General features: G+C 41.3%; 1 protein-coding gene across 1 annotated transcript; it reads left to right on the top strand.

Annotated features, from left to right (window-relative positions):
- The first annotated feature begins 1209 nt into the window (after positions 1-1209).
- On the top strand, positions 1210-15359 carry ARL14EP (ADP ribosylation factor like GTPase 14 effector protein). Its single transcript, XM_052652954.1, has 4 exons — positions 1210-1307; positions 10793-11282; positions 12530-12657; positions 14164-15359. Exons 2-4 carry the CDS (start codon positions 10857-10859, stop codon positions 14390-14392), a joined length of 783 nt encoding a protein of 260 aa, XP_052508914.1. The 5' UTR covers positions 1210-1307; positions 10793-10856; the 3' UTR covers positions 14393-15359.
- The last annotated feature ends 523 nt before the right edge of the window (positions 15360-15882 follow it).

Here is a 15882-nt window from a genome sequence, read left to right on the forward strand (position 1 = left end):
TTTCCTTCTCCAGGGGATCTTCCCGACCCAGGGATTGAACCCAGGTCTCCCAAATTGCAGACAGACGCTTTAACCTCTGCACCACCAGGGAACCCTTAAATCCCAAAGAAAGGGAATGCCAAAGAAACGTTCAAACTACCTCCCAATTGCACTCATCTCACACGCTAGCAAAGTAATGTTCAAAATTCTCCAAGCCAGGCTTTAAAAATTAATGAGCTCCTAATTGGTACAGACAATAAGGATACAAGAAAGACAACGCTTTTTGTTCTCCTCAAAAAAGTTGCAAGTGTCTTCCTGGTTCCTACATTTTGTGCGTGCATGCTTCATCTCTTCAGTCGTGTCCAACAGCCCTCCAGGCTCCTCTGTCCATGGGATTCTCCAGGCAAGAACACTCGAGCGGGTTGCCATGCCTTTTCCAGGCGATCTTCCTAACTCAGGTATCGAACCCTCATCTGTTATGTCTCCTGCGTTAGTAGGCAGGGGTCTTTACCATTAGCGCCACCTGGGAGGCCTCCTATTTCACTGGAAGTAATAAACAGCTATTCTCGTAGTTCATAATGGGATTCCCAGGTAGGTCTAGTGGTAAAGAGACAGAAGGGATAAGGGTTCGATCCTTCTTTCAGGAAGAGCCCCCTGGAGGAGAAATGGGAACCCACTCCAGTATTTTTGCCTGGAGAGTCCCATGGACAGAGGTGCCAGCAGGCTACAGTTCACGGGGTCACAAAGAGTCGGACACGACTGAGCCAGTGAGCATACACATTCTTATAGTTTATAACAAAGGGGATGCATTTTGGAATATATTTCGCTTGAATGAAGTAAATCATAAAATGGGAGACCTCAGACAGAGCGCCTTCTTAAGGTGTTTTGAATTCATTCACTTCTCCTTCAGGGATTAGGAGGCTTGAGGTGCAAAGATTCTGCATCACGCACAGACGTAGAAACTCGCGAACACAACTCAAGTTAGCGGAACTTGCATCCTGGTAAAGGTGACCCGAGGCACCGCCCAATTCCCTACTGTCAAAGAAAAAAAAAAAAAAATTCCGTCAGCTTCTGAAGCAACTATTGCCTCACCTTGAATCATTCGCCAATTCATGCTGCCCCGCCCTTTCCGCCCCGGAGGCCGCCAAGCTCGGTTCCCCTCTAGGATTCTTTCGGGCTTCTCTTTATGGTAGCGCTGAGCCTCTCTAGCCTCGCTCGCCGTTCTCTCGGTGGTAAACTACAGGAAGTGTTGAAAAGCGCGTACCCAGGCCACTCTCAGAGGCGGCGGGTGTGGTGCGCCCTGGGTTCGTGGAGAGCTCGAGTTAAAGGTAAACAGGGGATAGAGGGGAGGGTCTGGGGCATGGAGACTCGTTCCTGGGTGGGAGGGGGGCCCGGGCCGGCTGAGGGAGGGTCCCAGAGCAGAGGAGGCGTAGCACGTTGGACACGTGAGGGGAATTTTCAGCTGCGCTCTTGGGGCCTTCCGCGGCCTGCGGCCCTGCAGCGACCCCCTCTCCCTCCGGCCCATCTGCGGCCCCTTATGTCGAAGTCAGGCACGGTTCCTGTCGACTCCGCGGGTTGTCGCCTCTCTTGGGGAGACCTGGAGCCCTCCTAACTTTGACTTAAGGTTTGTCTTATTTAGAGGAGAGCTTTTGTGGCTTAGAACCCCATCCACTGCTTATCTGTCTGCTCTTTGGGTTTTATTTTTTAAATCAGAACCTTCCTAGTCCTAGCTGTTTGGTTGAGGCGGGAAGTCGAGTAGTAGTCTTTTCTCCATCCCGGTAGTGTTCTTGCCTGGAGAAGCCCAGGGACGGGGGAGCCTGGTGGGCTGCCGTCTATGGGGTCGCACAGAGTCGGACACGACTGAGGCGACTTAGCAGCAGCAGCAGCATGAACGTAATAGGAGCTCATATGCTGTATCTGGTGGCTTACAACATTCTCAAACAGCTGGTGAAAATTAGGATAGTTACGCATGCAATGCAGGAGACCCCGGTTGGATCCCTGGGTTGGGAAGATCCCCTGGAGAAGGGAAAGGCTACCCACTCCAGTATTCTGACTTGGAGAATTCCATGGGCTGTATACTCAATGGGGTGGCCAAGAGCCTGACGCGACTGAGCGACTTTCACTTTTTAAAACTATACTTTTACCTTTACAGTCTTGTTCTTAGCAAGACTTCCCATACTTTGTCATTCCTAAAATTTTTAGTTTCCCAGAGGGGAGTCATTTATTGAAAAATATAAAAGATGAAACTTTTAAGTTGCGTGATTGTGGATTAGGTATTCCCAGGCTCAGTTTTTGGAAGGAAAGAGGTTGGGATTCTAATCAGGCTAAAGAAAGTGTTGCTTGGCAGAAACCGCCTGCCAATGCAGGAGATGCGAGTTGTGTCTAGGTTGGAAGGATCCCTTGGAGAAGAAAATGGCAACCCACTCCAGTAGTCAGCCTGGAAAATCCCATAGACAGAGGAGTCTGTTGAGCTACAGTCCACAGGGTCACAAAAGAGTCTGGATGTGACTAACACAACAAAGAGTGTTAAGGACTTTTTAACTGCTCTAATGAGAAGAAGCCCCTAGGGAAGGGTGTGTGGGAGGAATGCCCTCACTGTGCTTGTGACCACAGGATTGAGGTAGGGATAGTTGCATCCCTACCTGAGCATCTGGTTATACTGATTTGGGGGCGATTCAGCCTGCTTCGTGTGAGATTCTGGCAGTTTGAGGAACATGGATTCATTTGAAAGATGTTATCTACTATGTGCCAGTGGTAGAGAGGCTACAGCTGTAACAGGACCCAGATGATTCCTGGCCCTCATGGAGCTTAGTATATACTGGAATAAACTAACAGGAAAGAAGAAAGCCTGTCATGAGTGCTATAAAAAGGGAAGTCCCTGAACTTCGTTCTAATTTGGGCTTAAGTGATACAGAAAATAACACCATATAGCTCCTGTCTTCCAACAGCTGAGAAGTAATAGAGGCAAAGTTTCAAACAGAGGGAAAAGTATCTGTAACAATAGAATTTGAGTAAGGCATGCCGGAAAGGTGAATATGGGGACACTGTCTTGAAGGATTAATTAGCATTGCCTGGCCTTCTGAGCAAAGAGAACAGTGAAAATGAGAGTCACGCAGTCATGTCCGCCACCTTCCAGAGATCTTCCCAACCCAGGGATGGAACCCAGGTCTCCTGCATTGCAGGAGGATTCTTTACCAGCTGAGCCACCAAGGAAGCCCCAACATGAAGACTTAAAATGTAATAGAAATTTTCAGGTAGTGTAGTTTGACCTGCAGTCTGTGATATTTGAACAAATAATGCCATGCTAAGTGTCCCGACTTTTGTTTTCTAGGAAGAGGTGAGTGTTTTCCACACATTAGCTTACAATTCAAGATCACAATCACTTAGCCACATCTGTATTGAGTATTAAGTTAATTGTGGTGGTTGTTCGGTCACTAAGTCTTGTCTGACTCTTATGCAACCCCATGGACTGTAGCCTGCCAGGCTCCTCTGTTCATGGGATTTCCCAGGCAAGAATACTGGAGTAGGTTGCCATTTCCTTCTCCATAGTATTATAATAGTATTAAGTACTGTTAATTAATCTGTTTTTAAAAAATTGAAGTACTGTTAAAAAATTAAAGTACTGTTCATCTCCAAGAGTAGTTTGTACTGCTTGACAGTTTTGACCACATCCAGAATTCAGGTAAAATAAAGAGAGCTTTACTCATTCTTCTTGGTCTATAAACAATCCCTCAGTTGTTGAATTCGAGGTATTCTGTTCTCTTTGACCTTTAAGGACCCTAGGAGTAGAGACAAATCACAAATGGAGTTTGGAGACCTGAAAGCTTTGCTGAGTTGTTTAAATACAAACACTGTGCAGTATATCAAAGTGTTAGTCGTTCTTGAGATAAAGTGTTAGTCCTCTGCAACTCTTTGCAACCCCTTGGACTATAGCCTGCCAGGCTCCTTTGTCCATGGGATTTCCCAGACAAGAAGACTGGAGTGGGTTGCCATTTCCTTCTCCAGAGTATCTTACAGACCCATGGATTGAACCTGGGTCTCTCACATTATAGGCAAAATCATTACCACCTGAGCCACCAGGGAAACATGATTGTACACTATATAAATGGGACTTATTTTAATCCAGTCACCCATGCTATGTGGCGCATTTAATCTCCTTACATTTAAAGTGATTATTGATAGATATGTGTTCAGTTCAGTTCAGTTCAGTTTGTGACCCCATGAACTGCAGCACAGCAGGCCTCCCTGTCCATCAACAACTCCCAGAGTTTACCATACTCATGTCTATTGAGTCGGTGATGCCATCCAACCATCTCATCCTCTGTCGTCCCCGTCCTCTTCTCCTTCCTCCTTCAATCTTTCCCAGCATCAGGGTCTTTTCACATGAGTCAGTTCTTCACATCAGGTGGCCAGAGTTTTGGAGCTGCAGCTTCAGCATCAGTTCTTCCAATGAACACTCAGAACTGATCTCCTTTAGGATGGACTGGTTAGATCTCCTTGCAGTCCAAGGAAATCTCAAGAATCTTCTCCAACACCACACTTCAAAAGCATCAATTCTTCGGCGCTCAAGCTTGCTTTATAGTCCAACTCTTACATCCATACATGACTACTGGAAAAACCATAGCCTTGACTAGACGGACCTTTGTTGACAAAGTAATATCTCTACTTTTTAATATGCTTTCTAGGTTGGTCATGACTTCCCTTCCAAGGAGGAAGCATCTTTTAATTTCATGGCTGCAGTCACCATCTGCAGTGATTTTGGAGCCTAAGAAAGTAAAAGTCTCTCACAGTTTCCCATCTGTTTATCATGAAGTGATGGGACCAGATGCCATGATCTTAGTTTTCTGAATGTTGAGCCAACTTTTCCACTCTCTTCTTTCACTTTCATCAAGAGGCTCTTCATTTCTTCTTCACTTTCTGCCATAAGGGTGGTGTCATCTGCCTATCTGAGGTGATTGATATTTCTCCCAGCAATCTTGATTCCAGCTTGTGCTTCTTCCAGCCCAGCGCTTCTCATGATGTACTCTGCATAGAAGTTAAAGAAGCAGGGTGACAGTATACAGCCTTGACATACTCCTTTTCCTGTTTGGAACCAGTCTGTTGTTCCATGTCCAGTTCTAACTGTTGCTTCCTGACCTGCATACAGATTTCTCAAAGGCAGGTCAGGTGGTCTGGTATTCCCATCTCTTTCAGAATTTTCCACAGTTCGTTGTGATCCCCACAGTCAAAGGCTTCGGCATAGTCAATAAAGCAGAAATAGATGTTTTTCTGGAACTCTCTTGCTTTTTCCATGATCCAGCGGATGTTGGCAATTTGATCTCTGGTTCCTCTGCCTCTTCTAAAACCAACTTGAACATCTGGAAGTTCACGGTTCATGTATTGTTGAATCCTGACTTGGAGAATTTTGAGCATTACTTTGCTAGCATTTGAGATGAGTGCAATTGTGCGACAGTTTGAAGATTCTTTGGCATTGCCTTTTTTAGGGATTGGAATGAAAACTGACCTTTTCCATGTACCAATTGCCGTTTTGTTGATTGTTTCTAGTTGTTTTTGTGGTTCTTCTCTTGGTCTTTCCCCTGGTGGTTTGATGATTTGTGTTTTCAGTGTTACTTTTGGATTTCTTTCTGTTTTTTGTGTATCTGTTGTAGGTTTGTGGTTACCATAGGTTCATATATATTGACATGTAATAATGACATATGTGTGCACATATATATATATACATTCACAAGCATGCATGCTAAGTCACTTCAGTTGTGTCGGACTCTGTGCAACCCTGTGGACTATAGCCCACCAGGCTGCTCTGTCCATAGGATACTGCACACAAAAACACTGGAGTGGGTTGCCATGCCCTCTTCCAGGGGATCTTCCTGACCCAGGGATCAAACCTGCATCTCCCTCTGGTACCTTAGACTGCAGATACAGTTTCAGAAGTTCTCTGCTCATTTGGCAGCACTTTAGGGTTAGTAAATGATTTCCCTTCATGATAGTGTAGGTGCCTGTTGAACAGCTGCTTTTTTGCTCTGTCCCAGGATGGGCAAGTCTGTGTACAGGCTCCTAAGTGACATTCCTCCCTACTGAAGACCCTTGTTGGGGATGGGTTTCCCATAGATACCATGTCTCTGTCTCTTTTACCCATCCTCTATATGACCCTTCTATCACTTGTTCTGCAGCCCTCAGTATTTCTTCAGCAGGAATTGATCTGTGTGTAGGTACAAATTCAGCATGTTCATGTGAAGAGATAAGTTCAGGGTCTTCTACACTGTCATCTTTGACTGGAACCTCCCGAATATTTTAAATGATACTGTGGGCTGTGTTATTGTCTGAAGTTCACTTTATGGTGCCTGGGTCTTGAGATTTAAGACTATTTCCCTTAGCCATTTACCCTGCTCTTGGTACCCATTCACGTGTCCTATAGGTAGCATTTGAAGATACTGGGCACAAAAAGTTGACAGTTCCAAGAGGCATGACGTGTGTGTGCACTCTCAGGAGTGTACTCACCCATACCTGAACCTGCTGATTTGCATAGGAGGGGGTGATTGGAATTTTTTTTTTAATTAAATAAAAGGTAAATGGGAAAATGCCTTATAAATTGTCCCTATACTGAAAAAAGACATTTTTCATGAAAGGGAAAGATTCTTAACTGTATTTTTAGGTCAACTTTTAAATTTTTTGTTTGGTTAAAGTTCCTCTTAATGTGACTTTTTTTTTTTCTATTAACTTGAAGAGTGGTAACAAAGCGCAGGCTGTATTAGGGAAACTGGCATATTAGAACATATTGTCATATCTCCCCTATAGTTTGGGGAAGAAAAAAATGAGTTCCCTAATTGTTCCCGTGTCCCTCTGCTATCGTTAGTGGTAATGATGATTGTGATGGTGCTGCTTTAACCCCTTTGGGAGGCCTGTGATCAGGTCCTAGAGCTCATGGTATTAGGAAAACCTGCTAGCATTGTGGCCTTGTTTGAGGCCACTTCTTCAGTGCACCTAACCTACCTACCTTAGCGTTGGGTAATGGATAGCAAGAGAAAATGCTTAAAACTTCAAGGGATCTAGAAAAGATAAATTTAAATTGTAATGTTTAAAAACCAAACTGGTAGATTAAAAGAACAGATTGGAAATTGCCATTGCAAAGAGTCAGGGTGGGCAAACTGGGTGAAAAGGGGGTCAAAAGGTACAGACTTCCAGCTGTAAATAAGTAGTGGGGATGTGACATCCAGCTTGATGACTAGTTAATAATTCTGTACTGCGTATTTGAAAGTTGCTGAGGGAGTAGACTTTAAAAGTTCTCATCAAAGAGAGAAATTTGTCACTGTGGTGACAGATATTAACTTAATGTGTTGATCATTTTGCAATATATACAAATATTGTATTGTTTGATTGTACATCTGAAACTAATATAATGTTGTGTCAGTGCCTCAGTTTTTTAAAAAGGCATATTCCCTGAGCTGTCAGTGTTCACATTCCCTGAGCTGTCAGTGTTCACATCATATGAGGAGCAAATATCCAGTACTTGTGTTTACTACCTCAGGTATAGAAGAATGAAGTCTAACAAATCTATATTTACTTCTTTCTCTCTCAACTCTTCTGGGAGTGCTGTAAAAATATTGAAAGTTAATCTTAGAATCACAAAACATATTCTGTTTAGTTACTGAGGGAAAGTATTGGCAATTCTAAAGCAAGAGAAAATTGAGAATGCAGAACTTTTTAAAGAAAGGGTCAAATAATAAAATCCGGAGTTAGTAGGGAGAGACTTTATTGAAAGCATTATTGCCAGAGGGGAAAAGAGATTATTGCAGTGGAGAGAATTCTCTGACCAAAAGATTTACCAGCTTCTCAGGGGAGGAGTAAACAGTCCTTGGAACAGAACTGCTTGGTCTGATTGTAGATCCCAGATTGTTTAGCCTGAGGCCAGCTTTTTCTCTGGAGGGATCCTTTGCTGGCTCTGGCTGAGGTTATACCAAAGTTCAGGGGCCTAGAGGAAGGAGAGAAACTTAAAATATGGTTAGCTATTATTTTTCCAGTTTTGTTCCAGTTGATTATTTCAGCAAGCAGTTCAGCTAATTACTCATAAATTTATAAATGAGACAGTGGGGATTTGGAGGTCCTTTGTTCTGGTCATAGGTAAACAGTGGGATGTTCTTGAGTCTTACAGAAGCCATACAGAGAGTAGGAGGGTTTCTTTAGGCAAGGCTTTTCTAGAAACAGGAGTACAGGTCTTGGGTAAAACTTAACTTGTTAAAAGGCATTTTCCTATTTGAAGTGGAAAATAATTAAATGTACAAATAAAATTCATTGAAACGTTTATATAGAAAGGCCTTAGGATACTCATTGACTTTCAGGAATTAACAATTCTACATCACTAAGTGTAGTTTGAAAGTACTTACAGACCGATCTCACTTGTACCATAGTGAAATTTTCCTGAAAGAAGGGTAGGGAGGGGAGAGTGGAAAACCAATCTAAATTAATCAAGTCTAAATGAACACGATTAGGGCTTATTTGTTCTATGGTTTTCATCCAATCCCATAAGAAGCTGATTTTTTTTTTCCTTCTGTGAGAAATACTAGGTATTGTGCTGGTCCAAGTGACTTGGCTGGAGGAAATTAAACTTTTCCTTTGTTTAACGTATTTTCCATTAAAAAAAGAGGGAGGAAGTAAAATTGTGACTGGGACACTGGTATAAAATCAGTAGTACCTGGTTTTTATTTTCCTTATTAATAAGGGGATTGGTAAGATGTTATAACCAGTTCAAATAATAGAACCAGACACATTTATTGATCAGGAATATTGAAACAAATGAGCAAGTAGAGGCAAAACTGTCTTCTTCCACAGTGGGCCAGAGTCAGTTGTACCTCTAACAGAATTTACCAGAATATGGACAAGAATTGTTCTGCATTGCTGTTAGTTATATACAGTTGTCAGGTATAAAAGGCAGTGAAAAACTCAGAGCTCTCGTATAATCGGAATGTGACAACCTGAAGGTTGTACTCTCAACAGTGCAGTTTTCCACTGAAGCCAGGTATTTTTCTCCAGATCTAGTTTTTGAAATTTACAGCTCCCTCTCCCCCTCTCAAATAATCTTCCCTTAAGTATCAGACTTCCTAGAAGGCAAGTGCATGTCTGTGTGTGTTTCTTATTCTTTTTTGATGTACTCTGTAAATATAGAAGATGCTTGGTGAATGTTCTGTTAATTGAATTATCTACAGTAGTGCATCTCAAACTGTAATGTGCTTACATATCACCTGGGGATTTATTTTTTGAATGCAATTCTAATTCAGTGAGTGCATGGGCCTTACTAAGATCTTTTTTTCTGATCAGTCCCCGCTGATGCTAGTACTAGTTCATGGACAATAAATAGCAATGTATTTAAGGAAGACGTTGTGCTGTGTTGTGCGGTTGCTTCAGTCGTGTCTGACTCTTTGCCACCCTGTGATGGGTGGTAGCCCGACAGGCTCGTCTGTCCACAGGATTCTCCAGGCAAGAATACTGGAGTGGGTTGCCATGCACTCTTCCAGGGGATCTTCCCAACCCAGGGATGACCCATTTCTCTTAGGTCTACTGTATTGGTGGGCAGGTTCTTTACCACTCATGCCACCTGGGAAGCCTTGGCAAACATAGCACCATAATGAAGAGAGCAACATGAGGCTACTAGACGACCACTTGAAGGGGAAAAAAAATACTAATTGTGGGTGACATTGCCAGAGCACAGGCCTAAGTGAGCAAAAGAAACAGTTGCTTGGAAACGAATTCTGAGAACTCTTGGTGGAACCTTAGCCTAAGGGAGGGGAAGAGAAGGGAGGACGTTGGGAGTTACCACAGGGCAGAAGTAACCAGAGGGGGCAGGCGTTAGAAAGCAGGCAGCAGCCACTGAAATCACTGCCTGAAATTTTGTGCTGCTTGAGCTAATCTTTTTCTTTTTCATTTTTTAAAGCAATGTTTGAATGTAAAACTGCTTTGATTCAGGTGTGTACACATATCATGACAGTTTCGCTCAAGTGAATGGTTCCAGTATGCCATTGAGCTTTAAGCAGTGTGAAAAATACATTTTGTGCTGCAACTGGTCTTGTCTTCTTTCAGACAGGGCACTTTAATTTTTAACTGAGGAGGTCTTGTAATTTGTTCATCGGTAGTTCAGCTTTCTTTTAGCAGCATGGAAGAGGTGGGAGATAATGTGGAACTGGCACCAAAGAAAGATCTCTACTTACTGGAAGATGGGGAGGGCGAAGGCACTGTAAATGAGGCTGCCAATAAAATATAAGAGGAAACCCAGTTAAATTTTAACTTCAGAAAAGCAACAAATGACTTTTTAGCAATATTTGTGATATAATTTTAATTGTTTATGCATTATCTAAAATTCAAATTTAACTGAGCATCCTTTATTTTATCTAATAGTAAATAATTCTACCCTAACAGTGATACCTGAGAGATCCCACACATTGTTCTAATGATAATAGCTTTATAGTAAATAAATGTCTTATTTTGATTTCCTTCAAGATTATCTTGGCTTTCTTGAACCTTTACTCTTCCATAGACCAGATTCCTAAATTCTGGGTGGTGGGGGATTTGTGGAATACCTGATGACATTTTGTCTGGAATCATACTGAATTTATGGATAGAATTGACATGTTTACTATAGTCACACTTGCCATGATTGTTCTCTCATGTTTTTGTAGGCTTTTGGTAAATGTCTTTCTATTCCTTGCTTGCTAAGGGCTTTCTTTTTATTATGCAGGCCTTGAATTTTCTTAAATGCTTTTTCAGCTTCCCAGATAAAATTTTTGCAGCACACATCTGACTCTCTTTAATGTTTATTCTCTAGGGTGATCTGCTAGAGAGTGATCTCTAGGCGAAAATCAGGAAGAGGAAATTTACTTGAATCAAGCATGATGGATCCATGTTCAGTTGGAGTCCAGCTTCGGACCACAAATGAGTGCCATAAAACCTATTATACTCGTCATACAGGTTTCAAGACTTTGCAAGAATTGTCATCAAATGACATGCTTCTACTTCAACTGAGAACTGGAATGACACTTTCTGGGAACAATACAATTTGCTTCCATCATGCAAAAGTTTACATCGACAGATTTGAGGATTTGCAGAAGTCATGTTGTGACCCATTTAACATACACAAAAAACTAGCCAAAAAAAATTTACATGTAATTGATTTAGATGATGCCACTTTTCTGAGTGCAAAATTTGGAAGACAGCTTGTACCTGGTTGGAAGCTTTGTCCAAAATGTACACAGATAATCAATGGAAGTGTGGATGTTGATTCTGAAGACCGGCAGAAAAGAAAACCTGACTCAGATGTATGTAGAGTCAATTTTTTCTCCGTTACTTCTACAGTGTAGGGTTTTATTTAATTATAAAGAAATCATTTATATCAGTTCATTACAGTTGGCCCTTAAACAGCACGGGTTTGAACTCTGCAGGTCCACTTACATGTGGACTGCTTTCAGTCAGTACAGTACTATTACAGTCTGTGCTTGGTTGAATCCAAAGACGCAGAGGGCCAACTCTGGGGCTTGAGCAGCAGCCTAGCATTTTGGTATCCAGAACTGACAGTGGAACCAGTTGCACTAGAATATCAAGGGGTGGACTTGAATGCAGTGAATATGAAGTTGAGGAGGTAAAAATAGATGATGTTTTCTAAATATTTGTGTAAACCCAGATTGTATGGTAAAGAGTGTTGGCTTGGGGAAAGAATAATATTCCCTAGACTTTCAAGCGGCAACTCCTAGTGCTAAGACATTCTGGCATTGCCAGAGCTTAACAATCTTAGCTCTTTTTCTGATATAGAAGTAACTCAGTAGGTTATGCCTGCCAGCAAGGGTTTGAAATACAGCAGAATGAATTCCCTTTTTATGAAAGACTTGAAAACTGCTGCTCTAAAAGGAACTTCAGAAGTGACTTGAAATAATTGTTTCTTATTTCAGCCTTTCTTTTGACTTTGGCACTATCCCATTCTTATCTGGGTTTTTAAGATGCTTGTGAATTTCCTTTGCATCTAGCTCTGAATTCTTACTTGTTATGGTCAAGGCTAATTTTAGGACTCCCTACTGTCAAAAAGCATACATTTTTACATTGTAAGTATTAAATATCTTATAACTCTCTTCGTTATTCACATGCCTACATTTAGATTATTTAACTGTTATGAGAACAGTTTAAGATTTCATAAAGCTGTCTGGTGTAGAACAAGGACTGGTATGTCAAAGGAGGACTTCTCAAGTTTTCTATTTATAAGCAATTTATAATTCTTACTGCTGGCATATTTTTCTCAATTTTCTCCTTTCTATTATATGAATAAACCAAATTAAAAGATAATTAAAATTTTAAATTATATGTAGTGCTTTTCCTTTGTTATCCCCTCAAAGGCATAGCTCCAAGACCCAGTATAAATTTTGTTACATTTGGGCACTAAAACTTTTTTCTTTCTTTTTTGCGAGTTCCAGACTGTCTTCCCGGCTAAGAAATAATCTAGATTAATGTTAAGTGAAATATCTGTGTATGGTTTGATATTAAGATTTGAGTTAATAATTTGTTAACCTTTATTCAGGGAAGAACTGCTAAAGCTTTGAGGTCATTACAATTTGCAAACCCAGGAAAGCAGACTGAATTTGCTCCAGAAACTGGTAAAAGGGAAAAAAGAAGGCTTACCAAAAATGCAACAGCTGGTTCAGACAGGTACACTATGTGTTGTTTAAGTCATATGTTAACTTGCCTCAAATCTGTATTGTTTTCCTATCTTTTTCTTACAAGTTTTAAATTTTCTGGTTAGATAGTTTAAATTCGATAATCTGGAATTAGTAAGAACCCCCAAGGGTCTCATAGAAAATTAAGGTGTTCCCTTCCACTCTAAAAATTTTGTTTCTAAGAAAGTCTCAATGAAGTGAATTTATATAATCTTTTTGGCACAGTAATTAAAATAATTCAAGCACACTATACTTCTTGTAACTAAAATAATTATTTGAAAAGCATTAATACATTGTTTGTATGTCTGCTCTGTAGGTGGCAACTAAAACATAAGTTTTAGGAGAATGCAAGGTTGTTTTTTATCTTTTAATGTCTAAAATAGAAATGGGCTTCCCTGGTGGGTCAGTGGTAAAGAATCTGCCTGCAGTGCAGGAACCACAGGAGACATGGGTTTGATCCCTGAGTTGGGGAGATCTGGAGGAGGGCATGGCAGCCCACTCCAGTATTCTTGCATGGAGAATCCCATGGATGGAGCCTGGCAGGCTGTAGCCCGTGGGGTGATAAAGGAGCTGGACATGACTGACTGACTTAGCACGCATTTTCTAAGAGAAAGAGTCCTTGTATATAGAATGTCCTCAAGCAAGGATTACTTATGCTTCCCTAGTGGCTCAGACAATAAAGAACCTGCCTGTAATGCAGGAGTCCTGGGTTCAGTCCCTACCTAGGTTGGGAAGATCCCCTGGAGGAGGGCATGGCAACCCACTCCAGTATTCTTGGCTGGAAAATCCCCGTTGACCGAGGAGCCTGGCAGGCTGCAGTCCATTGGGTCGCAGAGAGACAGACATGACTGAACTTCAAAGCACAGCAAAATAGAAACAATTTTGGTAACAAGAAAGCTAAATTGTTTAGAATATGACTTTTTAAATTGAGCATTTCTAAAATACATATTGACAAATGTTAGTGTAATCATTCAGAATTATTTTTTACACAGGCCATTATTCCATCTGTGAAGGTTTTCCATTGAGTCGTTAGGTGCTTTTAGGCCAGATTTGCTAGTCTATCAAAGAACGAGAAACAGATTAATTGCAGTATAAAAAACAGCTGGATGGTGTACTGTGATAAAAATAAAGCTATGTTCACAAAGCAGTAAAGAGATTGTTGCTAATAAAATGTACCACTATTACCTAGTCTTTTCTTTTCAGTAAGGGATAAATAGTTTTAGCAACTATATTATTATTTTTGGACACATTTCGCCTGCATTCCTTTGGATATGTTTCAACCCTTTACAAGAGAGGGCCTTCTCACAAGCAGTTTGTTAACTGTTATTTGTAGAGTAACTTTGAGTCAGGTAAGCCATGTATCAGTTTGGCAAAGTTTCATCTACAATCCAAAACATTTTATCTCCCTTATATTTTTTTAATTACCTTATTGTCAACTAAATATTCAGAAATAAAATATACATGAACTGTATAACTTGCCTTGCATTTTGTATTACAGACAAGTGATCCCGGCAAAGAGTAAGGTCTACGATAGCCAGGGTCTCCTGATTTTCAGTGGAATGGACCTCTGTGACTGCCTCGATGAAGACTGCTTAGGCTGTTTCTATGCTTGTCCTGCCTGCGGTTCTACCAAATGTGGTGCCGAATGCCGCTGTGATCGAAAGTGGCTGTATGAGCAAATTGAAATAGAAGGAGGAGAAATAATTCATAACAAACATGCTGGATAATTTGTGGTGTCTGATTGTGACCCTTTCTGTATTTCTAAAGTTCTATAATTCTAAGATACATGTTAAAGTTTGTTTTGCCAAATGACACATATGTACTCAGTGTGCACTAACACTGCCTTTTGGGTACTTTAAGAAGAATTATTTGATGTAAATTTAGATGGACTTTTCTATTACTCGGCAGTCAGCTCTTCAAGCCTTTCTGGGTCAATGTAAAAAAGTAATGTATAGGCAGTCCTCTTTACAACTCCCATGTCCATAAATTTCCATGGCACTGATACAGTTAAATAAACCAGTTCCTTAACAGCAACACTTCAAATTTCAGTTACTGTGGTATGTTAACTGTGAGTAGTTCCATGAAGTACGAACTTCCTGCTAGCTGTTAAGCTTTCAAATCAGTATGTAACACATGTACTTCAAGATCAGTGACTAGTCAGATTACTTCTCAAATCCTGCTAGTGAATCGTCACTGCACATCTATTACTCAGTTTGTTCCGACAGCAAAGCACATAGTTGTGTTGTCTCCTTGTCACCCATGTGACCTTTTATGTCGGGAGCTGCATGAGGCATTACTGACAAAATGGAGGCACAGCCCCAACCCCCTCTCCTCATCTCGCAGGCATGGCCCTGGGATGAAGGAGTTACGCCTTGTGATTCTGACTTGTTCTTTCCTAGTTGGCTGGAAAGAATGTTAAGGTGCTTGAGAGAAACATGAGAAAGCACAAAGCCTTCTACAGTTGGGCCCAGAAAATAATCTATGAAGTAACCATTGACATTTGTTCAAGGATCTTTACAAAGAATGTCCCAGAAGGAGCACATAGGCCACAGCTTGAGGCCATGGGAAGGATTATTGTCTGAGACCTGTTTATGAGGAAAATGTTTATGGCAAAAGAAATTTGTTGAGTTTAGGGTTTAGGAATAATTAAGAATAGCTAGAAGCCTTTTTAGGAGATAGTGATCTTAAGATGCTAGGGGCAAACAGAATTTAGAAAGATAAGAAATAAACTGAGAAATGTAGCATGAGTTACACTGTAATCACAAGTACAGTAAATCTGGGTGGAGGAAACTAAAAACCTAATGCTTTTGTCAAAGTATAAAACAGAACCTGAAGCTTGAAATAAACATTTTCAGCTCAGTCATGTCCGACTCTTTGCGACCCCATGAACTGCAGCACGCCAGGTCTCCCTGTCCATCACCAACTCCCAGAGTTCAATCAGGTTCACGTCCATCGAGTCAGTGATGCGATCCAGCCATCTCATCCTCTGTCGTCCCCTTCTCCTGCCCCCAATCCCTCCCAGCATCAAAGTCTTTTCCAATGAGTCAACTCTTTGCCTGAGGTGGACAAAGTACCCGAGTTTCAGCTTCAGCTTCATTCCTTCCAAAGAAATCCTAGGGCTGATCTCCTTCAGAATGGACTGGTTGGATCTCCTTGCAGTCCAAGGGACTCTCAAGAGTCTTCTCCAACACCACAGTTCAAAACCATCAATTCTTCC

Source organism: Budorcas taxicolor, chromosome 15 (genome assembly GCF_023091745.1).
Source record: "Budorcas taxicolor isolate Tak-1 chromosome 15, Takin1.1, whole genome shotgun sequence".
Lineage (NCBI taxonomy): Eukaryota > Metazoa > Chordata > Mammalia > Artiodactyla > Bovidae > Budorcas > Budorcas taxicolor.